This window comes from Zeus faber (assembly GCF_960531495.2).
Source record: "Zeus faber genome assembly, chromosome: 10".
Classification (NCBI taxonomy): domain Eukaryota; kingdom Metazoa; phylum Chordata; class Actinopteri; order Zeiformes; family Zeidae; genus Zeus; species Zeus faber.
In genome coordinates, this window is record NC_137199.1 from 10,055,628 (window position 1) to 10,074,566 (window position 18,939).

At 45.4% G+C, this 18,939-nt stretch overlaps 1 protein-coding gene across 1 annotated transcript in view; it reads left to right on the forward strand.

The window, feature by feature from the left end:
* LOC307236318 (testican-1-like) overlaps positions 1 to 18,939 on the forward strand; it is a gene marked incomplete at its 3' end in the record, with an annotated part of 113,516 nt that overhangs the window by 73,364 nt on the left and 21,213 nt on the right. The window contains exons 4-5 of the mRNA XM_080008693.1: positions 3,841 to 3,921; positions 16,863 to 16,977. Coding sequence (XP_079864819.1) covers positions 3,841 to 3,921; positions 16,863 to 16,977 — 196 coding nt within the window. The remainder of the gene's footprint in view (positions 1 to 3,840; positions 3,922 to 16,862; positions 16,978 to 18,939) is intronic.

Here is an 18,939-nt window from a genome sequence, read left to right on the forward strand (position 1 = left end):
AGCGTAGCTGTTGCCCTTGCTCTCCGTCCCAAGTGACTGAACACAGCAATCTGCAGCTAGACCAACTACCTTGTAGCTATTAAAATATCGGCCTTGTCCTGACATTTACTCCAATTGTTTTTCCCCAGTTATAGTGAGATGGCAAAAAAGGTAATCCAAATGCATGAAAGTCCATGAACACACTCAGACACACACATATGCGCACACACGTAAATATACTGCAGCTTTAGCCTTCAGCTTTGGGTGGGTGTGCCACAAGATGTATGTTCTTCTCGTGCGTGTCAACGTCCTCGCCTTGAGTTCATAAACCCTTAGCCTTGAGTTTTGTCAAATCTGTGAGTTCTCCGCATCAACTCATCCAGCTTTGCTGTATTCATTCACCGCGCCATCCAAGGGATTTGCTGCTTGAACCCAGTCAACCCGTAAAACCTGAATGAGCTGTACTGTACTCGATTGTGTGGAAATATTATGGTGGGAATTTACCGCCTCCCACCAACAACCTGCAACGACAGAAAACTACAAAACTAAACTAAGCATAGAGTGAAGTGGAGTTCGGCTCCATCCCTGTGTATCTGGTGGGGGTCCACACCGATGGGATCCAGGTGTCCTGATGATGATAAAATGCCCTATTTCCTCCAGCTCGGCTATGCTTTCCCCCACCCCTGTCCAAGCCCCATTCATCTATTTATCGCTCCCTTTCCTTCCGAAGGTTTGCCCAGAAAGGGTCTCATTGCCTTAAATGGAGGGACCCGAAAGGCAAAGAGAGAGAGAGAGAGAGAGAGAGAGAGAGAGAGAGGGAGACCTTTTTTTTTTTTTTTTACTTTTAAGGTTCCTTTATTCGCAGTAAGTCATGTCACAGCAACAGAAACTTGATTGCGGAGGAACCAAAAAACAACAAAAACAGAGACAGCAAGAGTATAGACATCGCTCTCTTCATGTTGATTTCTTCACCAGGTTTGAGACAGCTGTTCACTATAAGGACGGCTCCCTTTGTAGACCAGACTTCCTCCTTTGTACAGTTTACCTCCTTGGAGAGCGAGAGAATGAGAGAGAGAGAGAGAGAGAGAGAGCGTGAGCATTCGGGCTGAATGTTACAGTCTACAATGTATACCAGAGTATAACTTCAACCATGGACGTCATGGAGATGTTGAGATATGACCCTCCACTGTCGACGTCACTTACTTTTGCTTTCTTCTTCTGATATTCTTAATAAAACTTGTAGGCGACATCCACCTCCATCTCCCTTGACGTTCACACTTCACCTACCACAACCCTGAGCAGATTTATACCGGTGCGGACTCAATTATGCAAGGCACAAGGCCGGTGCTGGAGTAAGTTGTCTGAGGACCTATAGATTTATAATTCCCTTGTTTCTCTCGGTGTCAGAACATCAAATACACGCCAACAGATTCGTGAGATGAGTTTTTTTGTTTTTTTTCTAACACATTATCTGCGGAAGGCTCGCACATTGCACCAGTTATCCAGCCCAGGCAAGCATGGCGGAATCCCATGGCACCGAGAAAAGAGAGCTCACCGCATTGAAAAGAGGGATTGGTAAAAAAAAGATTAATAACTCAGAGGAAACAAAGGAGAAGAATGGGAAGAAAAGAACCATCAACGGTCACTCCTTTCCCCCTGTTTGCCAAATCAGAGCACATATTGAATTTGGAGTTGCCATAGCTACGAGCTTTGGACAGGCAGAAGCCAAAAAACGAGTGTTGTGCCGTCTGGTTTGGCAGCGACGGTCACAACAAAAGCCTTGAATATCTGGCACGACCAAACTGACAATCAAAGTTGATTATGGGAAACGCACCCTCTCTATCTCGCAAAACTTTTCCTCTTTGCCTTCCTTTCCACTCTTAGGATCCTTTCGAAATCAGTCCATTGTCACCTAATTCACTTCAAATGAATCTCTCATTACACTAATTTGACGATGCGGGTCCGACGCTTCATCTTGGCTTGAAGAATGCCGGCGACGGACAGAAAGGACAACACAAGACAGATCGCCTTAGGTCCTTAGGTCTCTCCCTCACTGTACACGTCTGTACAAGTCTCGCTTTTTTAGGGCTCCTCACGCCGCGTTTAAAAGGCCGTCATTGTAATGGCTTGTTGCCCGCACAAAATGGGAGTCAGTACCGACGCCCACGACCACCAGCTCAGCTCTTATCCTGCCGTCTCAGAGGCGCCGGGCACACGCGGCGAAGATCCGCGGGATCGGCAAACGCGACAATCGCCAAACAAACACGCGGACAAAGCAGTGTGTACACGTTCCCGGCGAGCCGCGCACGCGCAGCACATTAGCCGGTCACACAACCACACACACACACACCGAGATGCAGTTATCATCAGTGTGAGAACCTGCTGAGGCCACAAAGAAACCGCCGTGGGTACTGCTAATTAATTTAGCGAGCAACCAATGTTTCTTGATGTCAGCAAAATGAAGCTTCATGAGGTGAGGTCATAGTGGTAACCCGCTTCGTGTGTAAGCGGTTTTGGAAAAGCGGAAATAACACGGCGTGGGAGACGGGAGGTGGCGGGAAGACGGAGGGAAAGGGTGTATGCGGCGGAACCAGGGCGATGTCGTGAGTGCACAAAAGGCCGCTGTGATGGAACTGAATCCTTCCTCTCGCTTTTTCCGGCCAGAACTTTCGGTTTACAAGGCAGAACCGGCGTGCCAGGGAACAAAGGCGAGCGGAGGACAATGGGAGGCTGTGAATCAATGGCGCTTGCAATCTGGGGCTTGTCGGTGCTGCTGAACTAGCGCTTTTAGCTGAGGCGAACGCAACACACCGTACATCAGACAGATAGGAGAGCTGTGTTTTTCTCCGGAGTTTGACCCTGCAAATTGTGCTTCCCGGCCGGTGGAGTGGTTTTAGCCAGGATGCTGTTATTTCAGTTTGTGCGCTGCAAGCCCTATTGTTGAGACAGCACACACGCAGGAGCCCACCTACACTTGGCAACATTGACATTTAAGTCCAAAGTAAAATCTTTGCCAGATTAAATCGTTTGTTAAAATATTTTTGTGGAGCTGTGTTCTGGCGCGGGGCCAGGGAATGAGGGAGAGGAGGCAGGCGGAGGCGTAACAGCGCCGGTTGGCGCGTATTGTTTCTCAGTCTTTTTAAACAAATGTGGCTCCTGGGCCAAAATGTTAAATCATGGGCTCACAGGCCAATATATAAATAGGCCGTGCGCTTCAGCGCTTTTGTGATCTCCTGCCGTGTCGTGTCATGTCCGGCGGCTTGCATATCAGGATTACTCGCCCGGTCCGACGTGTCCCGCAAGCACACTGATCTTTACTGCGGGGACAACAAAACATTTATTATTTCCTGGGTTTGGAATCGGTCGAATCAGCGGAGTCCCTCCGTTGATTCGCCCGATCCGCAGCAGGCGAGAGAATGGCAGCCTGCGCCGCCTGTCTGCAGCGGCGGCCTGACCACGCCCCCTTGGTCTGCCACAATTATTATTTTTTTTTTTTCCCTTAGATCGTTCATATTTAAATGCCATAATGATTCAAAACGGGACGCAAGAGTTGATTATCAAATAGAGGACGATTCCCTATTTTACGGGACCAGTGGCAGCCGGATTTTCCCTCTGATCGATTGAGAACGTCGACTTCTTCATCAACTTTAGCAATTATCACGACTGACGCCTTTCACATGTCTTTCCTTCATTGGAGTTCATTCTGAGGTCAGTTTCAGTTTGTTTTTTATTTGCTGGTCTTTCCTTTGAGGATACGTTTTATCAGTAATGTGTAGGTTTAAGAGGTACTTAAGGATATGGGGGTTGATTGTGGACCACAGATTGGTTTTCTTATTCTTGTTTTTTGGATGTGTTTTCCAGAGAGAGAGGACCGACCGGACAGGCACAGGGAACCCGGAGCCAAAGCCTACTCCAGCCCCGCCGCACGGACCAGACAAGAAGGTAAGTTGGAGCATTCCTGGACTATTTCAGTGGTTCCCAACCTTTTTCATATCAAGGACGCTCAATTTACGCATTAGACCCCGGAGGATCCCGTTTGATAAGATTACGTCTCCAGGACCCCAATATGAGAAGATTCTTATTGTTAGATATGATTTAGTCCAAACTTCGATACCTTAAACCAGTGTTTCTCAAATTTGGGTATGCGTTCATGTGTGCCCCTCATCTTCAAGTTCAAGTTCAAGTTCAAGATATTATTATTTGTCACATACATACACATGCGGTCATACATATATGCAGTGAAATGTCATGACACGGGGTGATGACGCACAATAAGCTCTAAAAATACTAAAATGTGCGTAATCGACACAAGGTGCTCGAGCAGGTGGCCGCAAGGGGCGGCGCCACGATCGCGACTCTGGATCTATAATTATATAATAGAATTAATTGTCTGTGTTGTATTAAAATACATGTAAATCCTCCGAAATGAAACTTAACTTAACTTACCTCCAGCACTTACCTCACAGAGTAGAAGTCCTGGCTATTAAAATATCAACGGCAAAGTTCCTTTCCAAGTCCCTGAAGTGTCCTTCATTAAAGTGTGGCGGCGGCGCCTCGCTCCCTCCGTTCTAACAGCCAGATGCTGATGGTCTGAGTGTCCTATGAAGAGATTGAAGATTGAGCGATTGAACACATTGGCACGTAAAGGACTTAGTTAATAATTATCCACATCATCTTATTTAATTAACATGGATTTGCTGTGTACAGCAGACTGTATATTATATGTATATGTATATGTTTTAGACTGAAGCCTATGCACCAATCCATATCCAGAAAATAGTCATTGTATATGAAAGTGTTCTTGGCCGAATAAACTGATGATGATGATTATTCATATCTTTATTTATTTTTTTATTTTATTAATTAAGATCTAGTTATTTTTATATCGATTTTTTTAAACCTTTTTTTCAATCTAAAGATTCAATTACGGTGTTGTGATTATGTATGCGTTATTATGTATATTCGGGTCTGTTGGGCGATGAAACGACCCGCCCAGCACTGAACATGGACACGGTCCTGTAATTTTTTTAACGCCCACCCTGCACCAAAGAGACCCGAGTCACCTGGCCAAAGAGACGACACCTCCAAGAAGTCTAGTCGGAGGCGGGCGTGGCGGGGCGGGCGATCCGTTATAGGGGCGGGGCTTCCCAGGTGTAGTGCACAAACCCCGGAGTAAAGCTCAAACCCCATTGGCTCACAGAACTAGGGGCCTCGGGAGGGTGGCACCGCGCACAAAATAGTGGCCGGTTTGGAACAGGATGGTAGAGGGAAATTGCAATGTCCCAGCAGCTCTCAACAAGACAAAGGGAAGTAATAACAATAGAATATAAACTACGAAAATAAAATATATAAAAGAAAGTCAGGGTACTTTGGAGTACTGCAAGGGGCATATGGGATTTGTTTTAAATGTTAATTTAATAAAATATCAGTGATGCATAATTCCTATAATAATTTTACTATAAAAAGTTCAATAAAAAATGTAAATTCACTTCAATAAACCAAATTTCATCTTCAATATTCGTATTTTCAATGCAATCGTTAACAGCCAGAGGGCTGTGGTGCTGAAAGGACAGCACAGATGCGGTCTGTTGGTACGGTGGTGATTAAGTGTGGAAAATAAATAGGTCTATCTGGGAAAATAACCTTACATTTTGTGGTGAAACTGTGTTGTTGACATCCCTAGTACAAATTAGGAGCCAGTGGGGCGACAGTGTGACTTTCTGTGTCGCTCGCTCATCTCCGCCTCAAATAGCACCCGCAGTCGCCTAGTCCCAGAGCCCGTGCGCTTCTTAGTGTTATTGCGTGACGAATTCAGTGATGAATTCTAAACATATGAAATGTCACATTTAAGTGGGTTTTTTTTCAGTGTTTTTAAGGTTTTTGTTTAATGAATCCGACACTGTTTTGCGCTGGTCAGGGGGTGCTTGGCTAAAAATATATATTTCAAAGGGGGTAGAAAAGTTTGAGAACTACTTAAACCATAGTTACAGAGACAGCAGTGGAACTGTGATTGAAACAGTCATTATTGTATATTCTCTCATCATGGTTGTACACCATGCTAATGTCTTATAAATTAATTATCGGTGAAGTTTAACTATTGGAGTTCAACTGGGAACCCTCCCGTCGAACGATCCCTGGAGCTCCTTCAAGTGCCACTGATCTCTGTCATTTGTACAATTGCGACCAACCACATGCTGACATGCTGAAATACATTGGAAATTCCTTTTTTCGTCAAACATTTGATTTTAGCAGATTCATCTCTCAATATATTTTTGAGGTTGACTTCTAAATATTAAAGTTGAGGCTGCTAAGATCCACCAGCATTTCACAGTGAAAAAAGTCACTCGCCAACTTGCTGAACTCGCAAAAGAGCGCAAAGCCCCTCTAATCCCTTCAATGCAGATCAAGATCATCCTTCCATATTCCAAGTGATGAAGTCAGAAAGTGAAACCGAATAAGCTTATAAATTAACTCGGACATCACTGGGTCTTCTTCGTGTGATAAACAACTTTTGTAAGCAGTGTTTTAACGCAATGTATCCCAGAACTGGCAGCGCGAGGCGACGCAGCAAGGGGCTCCAAGAGAAACAACGATTCCCAGATTGCAAATGGCTGGGAGGACCTCGCCAAATGCATTCTGGGAATTTTTGTCCCCTGGTGATTTTCATGGGCGCAATCTGGAAAGTGGCACTTTCTTTAAACTGTCATTGTTATAAAAAAATAAAAGCAGGAAATGGGAATGTTTTGAAGTTACAGAATAAAGGAGGGGTCATGCTCTGATCACGGGTTTGCTCTTGTAAATAGGATTTCCACTTTGGCACTTATCACTTTTATGATTTGTGTTCTAATTTATCTTTGTATTAAATGTCCTGTTTGTCCGTTACTTTGTGTTGTATTGCTGCCGTTGTCTTGACCAGGTCTCTGTTGAGGATGAGACCACGTGTCTCAATGACCTGTCTTAAGAAAGGTTAAGTGAAAATAATAATACCAATGTAGTGAGCATAAACTTAGAATGAAAAAAATATTACTTGAACTTAATATTAAAGGATTATCTTGAATTATCCATTTTCCAATATTTTTTATAAAGGAATGATTCAAATATTATTTCATTAGAACACATCCAACATTATCTCATCGAAGGAGTACAGCACTATCCTAATGTAACCATTTAAAGGGCTAATTGTGTTTCTAAATGTCCATTTTGTGTTTCAGATGTCTGGAAATGCTTCTAAAACTGTGAAGCCTGATTTCTCAGAACTGTTTCCAAAACCTTCATCTTAAATAAGTCATAGCTTCCGAAATATTTGCTTGATTCCCACAGGTGATGCCTCGTTTTCAAGCTCTGGTTCTACACTTTCATATCATCTGTAGAAAAAAAAAAAATCTCAAATTTCAAAATGTGACCCGAAAGTACAGGGGGGGTCACAATCGCAGGTCAGAAAGACACCACAACCACATTCCTCTGAGGCCGACTCCATGCTTGTGAACAAGTGGCCTTTCATTGCATCAGGCTAGGCTTTTCGCTTGTGTTTCTCAACAAGTCAGAGGCTTCGCTTTAACTGAGCGGTCGCTCAGTTAAATTCCTCCAGGGCACAACCTTTATGTCATGTACACTTCGGGAACTTCATTTCCGCTTAACCAAAATGCATCTCTTCTGCGTCGGTCTCACCCTGCGCAAATCAGCGATCGCTATCGCAGCCTGGGTGGAACGGCGTTTAGTACAATCAGCACTTCTCCTCGACTCAGGTAGAGTTGAAGGGATGTCATTTTGGTGGAGGAAGATAAGCGGGCCACCAGATAAAGCATGGCTAATTCACCACAGGAGGATCAAAGCGTACAGCCCCCTCTGCAACGTGGAGCTTTCGCCAGGGTTAGGATGCTTACATGAAAGCTGTAATATGAGATTGAGCAGCATGGCTATCATGTGGGCGACTATGTGCAAGATTAAGACACACAGCCTCCAAAACCGCGCAAGGTTATTTACAGTGGCATGAAATCAAACGGGCTATCTTTATCGCACTTCTGACATGTACTGCACAAGGTTTGCTGGAAGCTAACAGGATAATATAAGGATTGCAAATCCATTAAACGGGGACTTTCAAATACATTTTCTGCATTTTTTTTTTTATATTTACTTCATGTATTCTGCATTCCCTTGCCAGAAATTTCAATCTTACCCACCAGGGTTTAATGGATTTTCGGAGAAAATAATAATGTGTCTTGCTAAAATCTATCCAGCCTATCCCTTCTCTATGGGCTGAACCCAATTGACCATATCTACAAAAGACCAGAGAATATTTATCCGGATTTCTATCTGCGTTTGTCACGGGTTATCTTTCCAAGGGGTACGGTCTGTGTTGCAGACGACCACTGACTCCCAGCTTCATTAATCTCCCCCTTCCTTGGAGTGCTCAGACGGCTCATGTCGAGCCAAGGCAGGGGGAAGAAAGGGACAGAAGGAGAGGAAACAAGAGAAATGCAATATAAACATTTGTGGAATTTTCAATTTGGGAAGAAAAGAGCAACGGACCAAGAAGGAGATTGAAAATGAGGCTGGGATGAAGGAGCCAAAGGAAAGGTTTTTGGAAGTTTCAGGCTGTTATGCATTGATGGCGAGGTCGGAGCCAGCGTTATATCACAGCCGAGGGCTTTTCTTCGGGGGGGGGATAATTGCGGTGGAAACAAAATGGCCGTCCTGTGCCGCATCTGCCTTCATAATTCGAGTCGACAGGCAAAACCCGGTGTTTAACCATGAATGCAGCAGAAGAGGGGCTTTTGTGACTGCTCGATCTTTCGTGTATGAGGAGGATCTCCATCTGTCCTTCACTGTTTCCATCTGTCGATCGCCGCGTTTCATTGTTCGAGGAAAGCGACGAGTCGAGAAGAGTCGATGCAAGGTGATATCGGGGGGATATGCTGGAGGGAATGAGAAAAAAATGAGAAAAGAGATGATGAAAGGGAAGACAGGGTGGCGGCTATAAGAATTATTGTGGTAATGCATAAGTCATGAGTTAACTTTGTGTGGTCCAAGCAACCTGTGGCAAATCCAGCATGTCAGTGACTTTCCTGTCTCGCACTTTGCTGTGTGTTTACTAAGAGATTTGAATGGAGCCTCAAGTGGGATATTCCGCTTAAGATGTACACCTGTTCCGGAAAATTATGAACCAACCCCCAAGAACGTTATGACACCCTCACAAACAACCTCCTGTGTTCAAAATTTGTATCTGGCTCAAAAGGGGGCAGATGGTGTTGACTGTTGAGGTAGAAAGAGTGTACTTTTCACTGTTTTCTCTAAAATTCTGAGTTATTGGGATTGTTTACCAACATGCATATATGGTTAGGGCTGGGCGATATACACCGATCAGCCACAACATTAAAAGAACCTCTAACTACCACTAACGCTCACGTGCCCATTGGTGCGGCTCTGGAGCGCCTTTCACTCAGCACCCTGCCCCTCCTGAGTCCCTGTCCAGTTGTCACTTGTGGGAGTCTCTGTCCACAGGTAGGGGTTTAGGGAGGGAGATTATACTTATTATTTTTATTATAAGCTTGAACCAAAAGGCTCGCTGGCCACAGGTGTCAATAATAAATAATAAAGATGATGGTGATGGTGATTATGATAATTTTGGGAGGAGGAGGAATTGCGTTCCGCTCGGGCTCCTGGTTCGGCTGACAAGCCCATGCGCCGATCCCTTCTGCGAGACAGACAAACATTAAGAAAGCTCCCTGCCCAGAGTCGGACAAATTAGCGATAGTGAGGCCTATATCAAGCCCTAGTTGCCGCAAAACCTTCATAAAACTATGTACTCGTTGAAGAAGCACCTGGCATTCCAGATAATTCCTTCTCTCTCTCTCTCTCTCTCTCTCTCTCTCTCTCTCTCTCTCTCCCTCCAAAGCCTCCAAACTTTTCTCTCGTAACATTTACATCGCGTCTCCTTCCATCTTCTCCATTCCTCAACTGCATCCAGCCGTGATAAACATTTTCCCCCATGTTTTTAATATTTAATTTCCCAGAGTGTTAATTTAATTCTATTGCTCCATCTCTCCCCAGGCGCCTGGTCTGCTCTAATTCAATTTACTATCCCCCTCTCCTCCTTCTCCTCTTCTGTCATCCCTCGCTTCAGTCTCTCACAGCGCCTAACCCCCACACCCTGAGGAACACCCACAGATCTGTCTCATCCTCCGACATCATTCCCTCTACTCCTGTTTCTCTCTCCGTCTTAGCTCCTCCATCTTGTTCCATCGTTTCGCATCGTTTTTTCTCTCCTTCCTGGTGGGAGCAAAGCAGCGCATTTTTTAATTAGCGAATCAAAGCCGGAGAGGGATGCGCGTTTTATTTTTCAAGGAAACAGTCGGACAACCCTCGGCAGGAGGGACTTTGGAAGCTTCCATTTACTCTTAAATGTGTTTATTTGTTCCTCTGAAGAACATAAATTACATGTGGGAGAATTTGAGAAGGAAAAAGGTTGTAACGAGAGAGAAAACACAGCAGGTGAAAACACAGCAGCTTTTCAATACTCTGCTAATTACTTTAATCTTCGGCAGCTACCTCCCCTTCAGGTTGGCGGTGCTGGTTCTTCCCACCTGCAGATGACGCCAAAACCACTCCCCACTGCCCGACTTAGGCCAGGGAACCGCCTGGCCGGTAGTTAACTCCCCGACAGAAAGTCGGCCGTTGAGACGGCGCAAATAGCGGACGCAATTGATGCGCAATTCATGGTGCTATTAGCGGCCACGATCCATTCTTTGTGAATTCAACCCCTCTGTGTATGCCAAGCAAGCTGATAGGACAGGTTAAAAAATAAGTGAATAGATAAATACGTTGTGTAGATAAAAGTTGTGCAGATAAAAGCCTTTACTTAATTGATGCTCAATGTTTGGTAGCCAACATGCTTTACAACGCCTATTAGTTGTTATTAGACTGGGATAAGGGTCCATGAGAATTGCTCCTGAGTTTGTCCTTACATTTTTACAGGTCATCGCCATTACATACTGGTCACATCAACTGTTTTATTCAACACTTTTTGTGTTTTTTATGGTAAATAATCAACTCAGCTAGAAATCCAATCTTTGCACAGAGGGTTCAGGGATCTCCAAAAAATGTGTATGAGCAAGGTCTGGGAGATTGTATTCTGTGAAGCAGGTTTATTGAAGGAAATGTCAAGTGCTGAAGGGGCCCGTCATATGGTTTTAATCCAGTATGCAGTGTGTAAGATCAATGATATGAATCCATAGGAGTATTCGTCATGAACCTTACTTTCAATACTAGATATCCAAGATATCAAGCAAGAAAAATGAGAACAAATTGAGCATGGACTGCTCTCTATGCTGGCTATCTATCTATCCCGCAGTTAGAACCAATGCACCATATTCACAAAGTCACTGTTCGAAGTGAACACAGCCCTCCTTCAAGGAAGGATATCACATTTCTTGTAAAGTGCTGTACACTTGCAGGCTGTTTGTAAAATGTGGTTCTGTTTAAATAGACATTGAGCCAGCCTCCCGGTTCCCCCCTCCGCTGCGTGAGGATCACGCTCTGCGCCGGCTGTCTGGGTTTCCTCCTGCGGCTCCCGGGGTCGTGGAGTGAGGATGGAGAATGGTGGAGACAGAGAGAGCGAGAGCGAGAGAGGAGGTGAATAGACTCAGTGAGTCAATATATGAACTCGCCTCGTCCCCTGTGCGCTGAATAAGAAACAGGCGCAGACGGAGTGTTCGCGCTGTGGCGATGGGGAAGCAGTTACGGTAATGCCCCCCTCGCCGCTGGGGTTTCCACCCGCTACGCCAGAACAGAGAGGCAGGCATTGAAGTCTAGCACAGAGATATTCAATCCTCTTCTTGTGCTCCACCTATTTTATGACTTTTTCTATGGTTGTGGAAATGTATATATTTAAATGTGAATGGCAAGAAACTGAGCAGTGACGGAATTAGTATTCAGATTCAGACCTTTTACCAGAGTAGAAGTACAAATATCCTGATACAAATGAACTCTAGTAAAAGTAAAAATCGCACATTGGCATCTCTCCATAAGTAAAGGTGTCTTGCTCTTAAATGTACTTTAAAGCAGCACTACTTAACTTTTGGTTTTTGGGATTTGGCGCCCCTACAGTTTCTGAGTGCATTTGCACTTTTACACCACTGTCGTAAAACTCGGTCTGTTGTCTGAAAATCATTTATTTTACCAGACAAATTTGAACCTTGTCGGTCACGTTTCAATAACAGCCTATGTTACAAACGCAAATATAACCTGGACCTCGCCGCTTCAACGAGCACTCAATCCACGGCTCCCACGGGGGATCTGCCCTCTGCTACCGGTGTAGGTACTAGATGTGCTCGGCCTGGCAGGTCGACTCGCACACGCGAGTCAGAGGGCGAAACAAACCCCGTGGTGCAATGAAAGTGAGGCTGAGGGGCGGGCGCCAGGCGCACCGTTCGCCGTCTCATCCGCACCGGGAGATGGAGCGGCTTCGTTTTTGTGCGGCCATTATTACCGAACGTTGGGGTGCCATTGGTGAAAGAGGTGCCATTCTTCATAATTCAAGTCAATGAAAATGCTTTTGAAGGTGTTATTTTAGGGTAACAAAAGTTACATAGTGGTGCTTTAAATATTAAAAGTAAAAGTACTTGTCATATCCAATGTCCGACACAACAGCCTATAATACGACATAAAGTGCTATTTTAGCCTTTTTCTGCAGATGCTGCTCATCCATATCCTGATTACAATTTACAATAAATTAGTATCATAGTAATTGACAAGGATATAGACTTAAATGAATGACTCTGATGAGCAATCGCAAATCAGCTTATTTTCTAAAGTAACGTGAATGTATTAGAAATGTATTGGAGTAGAAATCATACATATTATGATATATATATTTTATATCCCACGTGCTTTGAAACAGTGGAGTAAAAGGCAACAGTCTCAGAAACTGATTAGACTTCAGTAGGTACAGATACTTAAGCGCAGTAACAAAGTACTTGTACTTTGTCAGCTTCAAGTTCACTTTGAGTTGCACGCATCAAAATGAACCCCTGCGCTGTGAACTTTATTGAAACGGACCACGGGGGACATCGCCGTCTTTTCATCTTTTCGCGACTAATGTCATTGTCTGGCTGCCGCTGCTCTCTGGCGTCCTTGATCCGTTTGCCTCCGCCACTCCGCCAACTGTCCGCCATCTGCTCCCCTCCCTTAAGGCTGGTAGCACAGCGCCCGGGGCATGTCAATCACACCCACACACGGCGAAGGACAACGGACAGACAAATTGCCCGTGCTCATGTGGGGTTGTGTGCCCAGAGACGGCGATGTTTCCCAACAGCTGCCGGGCTCCCCTGCGACGGCTTGTGGTGTAGCAGAGCACACACCAACACACGCACACACACACACACACACACACACACACACACACACACACACACACACATACACACTGGCTAACACGTGTCGCCACACTACAGTAGCCAGAAAGCAGTTTCGATGTTGACGTCGTACGAAGACAGAAAGTATATCATCATTATCAATTGGGTTGATTGAGACTACTCTTAACCATGGCTGCTGGGTCACACGGGCGAGACCGGACAACCACCAAGGCTCCCTGACTCTCCAGATTTGAAGGCCACTGCACAATAAAGGAAACATTGCTCTGGGAACCTGAAGTGCCCACCCAAACCCATACCCTAAAGTTATGATGCAAACTGGGGTTAGATTAAGATGACTGGATACTTTACGCGCCAACAGGTTTTTGTGCGAATGGAAAAATAAATATGCTGATGGCCAGTTGAGGGTCTGGACGTTCCCTTGGAGTACTGAAGTGTATCCAGCAAGAAGGCAAGGTGAGGAATTCTAACCCTGAGGTGACCATGCCTCTTCTAATTTAGCTTTTGTGCTTGACTCAGGTTGAAGTATATTTGAAAGCATTGTTTCTTTTTTTCAAGAAAAGGGGAAAGAAGCTTCGGCGATGTTCTGACATCTGACCCAACCAGCCTGAACACACTGTGGTTATCATCAAGACTTTGGCAGCGATTGACGATCATTTTGAAAATTGGCCGCCGCGGCCCTCAGGGGGCCAAATGAATGAGGCCTCCATATCTACATCTTACACAGCATATGAACCTACTTATGTGCTAAATGTGACGCTTTTACCGAAAATGCCAAATTGTTATGGATATTTTAGCTTAACCACACCGCTAATATGTTTGAGTGGCCAATTGCTTTTCAGCGTTCCATTAGATCTGCTTGTTTTATTTCTCGCTTAGGCCATGCAGAGGTGGACTGGACTCTCGTAACATACACACTCTATCTCCTGCATATCTCGTACCCCCCCCCCCCCCCACACACCCTACTATACTGCTGCTGATCATCTCTCTATCCGTCACTTTACTACACTTTCTCTAACACGATTACCCTAAAAGATATTCAAGCCGCATCAACAGTGAGCGATTTCACATTCACATTCAGAACATCATTGCCTCTCTGAGTGAACTCGCTTTCTCTGGTTATGGGAACGTTTTATGTGGGTAATTGTCTACGTAGGATGTTCTGCATGACTGAATGAGAGCGCGAGTGCAATGTGTGTGTATGTGTGTGTGTGTGTGTGTGTGTGTGTGTGTGTGTGTGTGTGTGTGTGTGTGTGCGTGTGTGTTTGTGCACATGCCTCAATTGCTTATTTACGTCGTGTCTGATTTCCATTTACATCCAAACACAAGGAGGGTCACTCCTAAACTGACCTCCAATCTCTTTTGGCTGTCCGTGATACCATCATCTCTGCCTCCTCCGTTCCCGTCCCCTTCCTCTCTCGCATCTTTCGCTCATACCTCTTTTCACCTCCGCCGCTGTCTTGTCGTCTCTCATTTTCCTCACGGGGACAAAAGTCACGATAAAAAAAAAAAAAAAAAAGGGAAGATCTGTTTCCTCTTGCCGTGGATAGTCGGAAATGAGGCTGAACCATATTTCCATGTGCCACATTCACTATAGATCAGGCATGATTGAGCACTCCATCGTCCTGGCACATTTGGACAGAGCCATCAATCTACGTCTGTGAATATTTGTACGTGTAACATCTTTCCTGTGTGGTTGTCGCCATCTGTATGCATTCATCTGAAAGGAATTGCTCTGATTTCTTTCACTTTTATCCCTATTTTACACTGTAGGTTTCATTCTCACGGAAGTCCAAATTTCGGCTCCATACACCCATCCATACACCCATTCAATGAAGGTAGTGGGGGACAATTCCACAATTTGCGTGCAAAGGTATTTTTTGTCATCTTGTGTGCTTCGCCTGAAATGTGGAGTGTCCCCCATTACTTGCATTCAACGGAAAACACTGAACTGCTGCCAGAATGAAACCTACCCGCATGCTACGTGAGCGCTGAGTATAAAACAGGGATGAACGTCCATGTTCAGAGAACATGAACGGCGTCTGTTCACGTGCCTTAACCCTATACGCAACATATAAGAACGTCATCGGCGTGATTTAATGGTGATTAAGTGTCTTGTAAACAGCGGCGAGGCCTGTGATCAGCCAGCGTTCACATCAGACGGCAGCTGTGGCTCTTACACAACCTATTAGGCCCCTAATGAGCGGAGGACCTCTTCTATCTTGTAAAAGCACCAGCCATGCAGCCATGACTGAGTGCGGGGCTTTGATCTATATCCAAAGCGTGATTGTCTCGAGTCGTGTTAGCCTTTGATGACGGTGACGGTGGATCGCGTCTCTGCGCTGTACGGGGCTGGTTCGTCCTCAGCTTGCTGCCTGTGATCTCCGTGCTGTTTGCTCGTTTCCTTTCAGTTGTTGTTTCAGTCGTCGCCAGGGGCGGTATTCTACTGTCGTTCCGGTAACACGGCCCGTTTTGCTGATGCCAAGAAAAACCATCGTCTGTGTGTCTTGGTGTGTGTTGTCGTACCCTCTGTAGATGTCATCTCGCACTTAAGCTGTATACGTACAGAAAATACAGCTTTTGGAAGATTCCTTCCGCCGTACAGTTATACGCAGGTTTGCGTTGGAATTGATCACCCTGTGTCACGGCACCAGCCGCCAAATGCACCATTTCTTGCATTTTGTCTTTGACGTCACACGATTGGTGACACTGCTCCAAAACGTCTTCCTCCTCCATCGCTCGTTGGTTTACACCTCTACTACTACTACTTCGACTGCACTGTAGGATCCACACAGGTCATCTACTGGTTACATTTTTAGCTTGTTAGGAAGAAAATGGTCCTTGCCTGAGTGCAGTTCAGCTTCACTCAATAAACTCATAAATACACTCCTTGTCTCTTGTTAGCATTTTTTCCCCCACAGTCTACAAGTCCTTCTGGTTTTCTTCCCTCCTTCTTCCTCTCTTTCGTGTTCAGTCACCTGAGGTCGAGCTTGTGCCGTTAGCTGTGAAATAACCACAATGCCCAGAGTCAATGAGATGCTCCGATTGGTGTCGCCTCGGAAGCTCGGCAGCTGCGTCTCGCTGAGATTGATGCGGAAGGAGACAGGCTCAGGGCTCGGAAAGGAATAGACCTCATTAAGCGGCTTGTTCATCGGAAAATGTGATGCATTTTCCAAAAATACTGCCTTCGTCCTTGCTGTCTGCAAGGCCTCTGCCTTTATTTAGACTGAAGAGGAGGATAGTCGAGCAGGCAGGAGATCATAAAGGTACTTGTTATATCATTTTATATACAGTTTGAGAGATGCTGTGTCTCTACAGTTTGCAGGGGGTCAGTCTTCTTATTTTTCAAATCCGTTTGAGCGATGTGACCGGGAACAGGACAGCAAAGAAAAACGGCGTCGGCATCGCCGCACCTCCGTGTGAGGTTTCAGGTGGCCGCGGCTCTTTGTTGTTTTAACATCAACTCGTGTTTTATAGATCGACGATGAAATCCGCCTCTGTCTCCTCCTGCAGGTCTAGACACCACCAAGGACCCCTGTCTAAAGGTGCACTGCCCTCCTCACAAGATGTGCGTCAGCCATGACTACCAGACAGCGATCTGCAGCGACCAGAAGCAGCCGGATCACAGGTGAGGACCAATCACAGTATATATGCTGTACAAATCAATAGCTTCCCCTACTCTTCACCTCCAGCTGGGCACAGAAATAATAAAAAAAAAACCCGGATAACAACCTGGGGGGGGAAGGTAGAAACCTAGAGAACTCTTACGTAGTCTTTGCAACTAGGCATCTCCAAATGAACTTTTTGAAATATGGGATCGAGTTATCTGTTAGCAGATCAGTGCTATGCTGATCAAATACAGGTGAGAAAGGAGCCTACACCTCCCAAGTGCACTCATGGTTTTCTGGTATGCACAGGAGACCATGCAATCGCCCGATGACTGCATGGCATTAATCACAAAAAATGCCTTTCAGAGGTCATTGAAACGTGTCCATTGAGAACTTAATCATAATATTTAGGAGGCTTGGAAAAAAAGCAAGAAACAAGTGTTTTTCAAAAATGAGTAGCAACTTCTGACTAACAAATGACTAATCTGAACTCACCATTAAGACTCAAAGACTCCATTAAGAACATGTCTTTGCTCGTTGAAAAACGAACAAGTGAAATGACTTTCCTTGTCGTCACAAGCTGCGCTCACCCATGTGTACGGGAATTGTGCAGTTTGAGAGAACATTTACATCCAGTGATTTCCTTTTCAATTAGAATTCAGATAAAACACACACCACACACCACACCATATCGTTCGAATTGTTAAAAATCTGAAAATAGGGACAACATTCTATTTGAAATTCTAATCTAAATCCAAAAATGTGAGCTCTCACCGGTGGTCATGTCAAATGCGTGTGCTGGCGAGTAGTTTGCAAAACTCAAAATTCATCAAAAATATATATATATTTTAGACCCTTCATGCCCTGAAAGTAATTCTGCACCCTGTGAACACACGCTCAGCTTGTGTTGTCAACCAGCTCAATTTGGATCCATCTATGCTTGAATTGAATTAAAATGAACGTCCTGTAATCGTAGTTTTCCCCCGCCCATCGAGGTCTCGAGCTGTGACACTGTTTAATCTCGCCGACAAATTGAATCGAAACCAGTGTGGTTCCAAAGTAGATTGCAGATATCTAAGAGATCATTTATCCGTGTGATTTTGTGATCATTTTTGCAGATTATAAATTTTTTTTGCTGGCGGGCAAAAAAGTTTTGGCTCGCTCTCTCTACTTGAATCGAATTACCTGTCGTGGAGATCCGCCATCGGCCCGACAGACCCCGGGCAGAGCCGTTCTTGTCAGAGCTGGTTTGCGTAGATATGGACTTGACATCCCCGCGGTGGCCCTGAACGGGTTGGCGGCGGGCCGGGATGCACCTTCCCACAGGCGGCCGCGATAATTTGATACCCCTTCGCTGGGGCCGCTCACCATTAATTCCCCCCATCCGCCCGGTGGTGCCTGTCCAAGTTCCAGCCCCCTTCAGGTGCAACCCCCACGGTGAGAGAGACAGACCGAGAAAGAGAGAGAGGTGGAGAGGACGAGGCGAGGTAGTCGGCAGACAATTCTCAATGCTCTGATCAGTGGAGCATATATAGTTGCCACCAGGTCTGCAGACGGTAGTCATTTCACTCTAACTGCGTGTGGCTTTTAGTGCCGGTGGTTGTGGAGTCAAAGTTTTTTGCAGCGAGGCTCACTTGCATAGAAAGGGGCCGATTTTGCCCCAAATGTACCAAAAATACCGAATTTGAATCCGTGCAAATACCACCGGCGCACTGGGGTGCTATTTACCTTGCAACCCAGTTAGGTGTGCATTCACCCCTTGAGAATTTTGGCGCTTGCTTTTTTGTGTTATTCGCGGAGGTTTTAGCCGCCGCAAAAGGCGCCCATTTCTTTTGTGGATTCGCCCCACGGTGTTTAACACACTCTTCTGCTCTGCTGGGCGTACGAGCTCCATGCGGAGCAGGGGAATTGCAGGGGGTTGACCAAGGCCGACGGAGGTTACGGAAGACTGGATAAAGAAAGGGAAGGGGAATCGTCTTAGG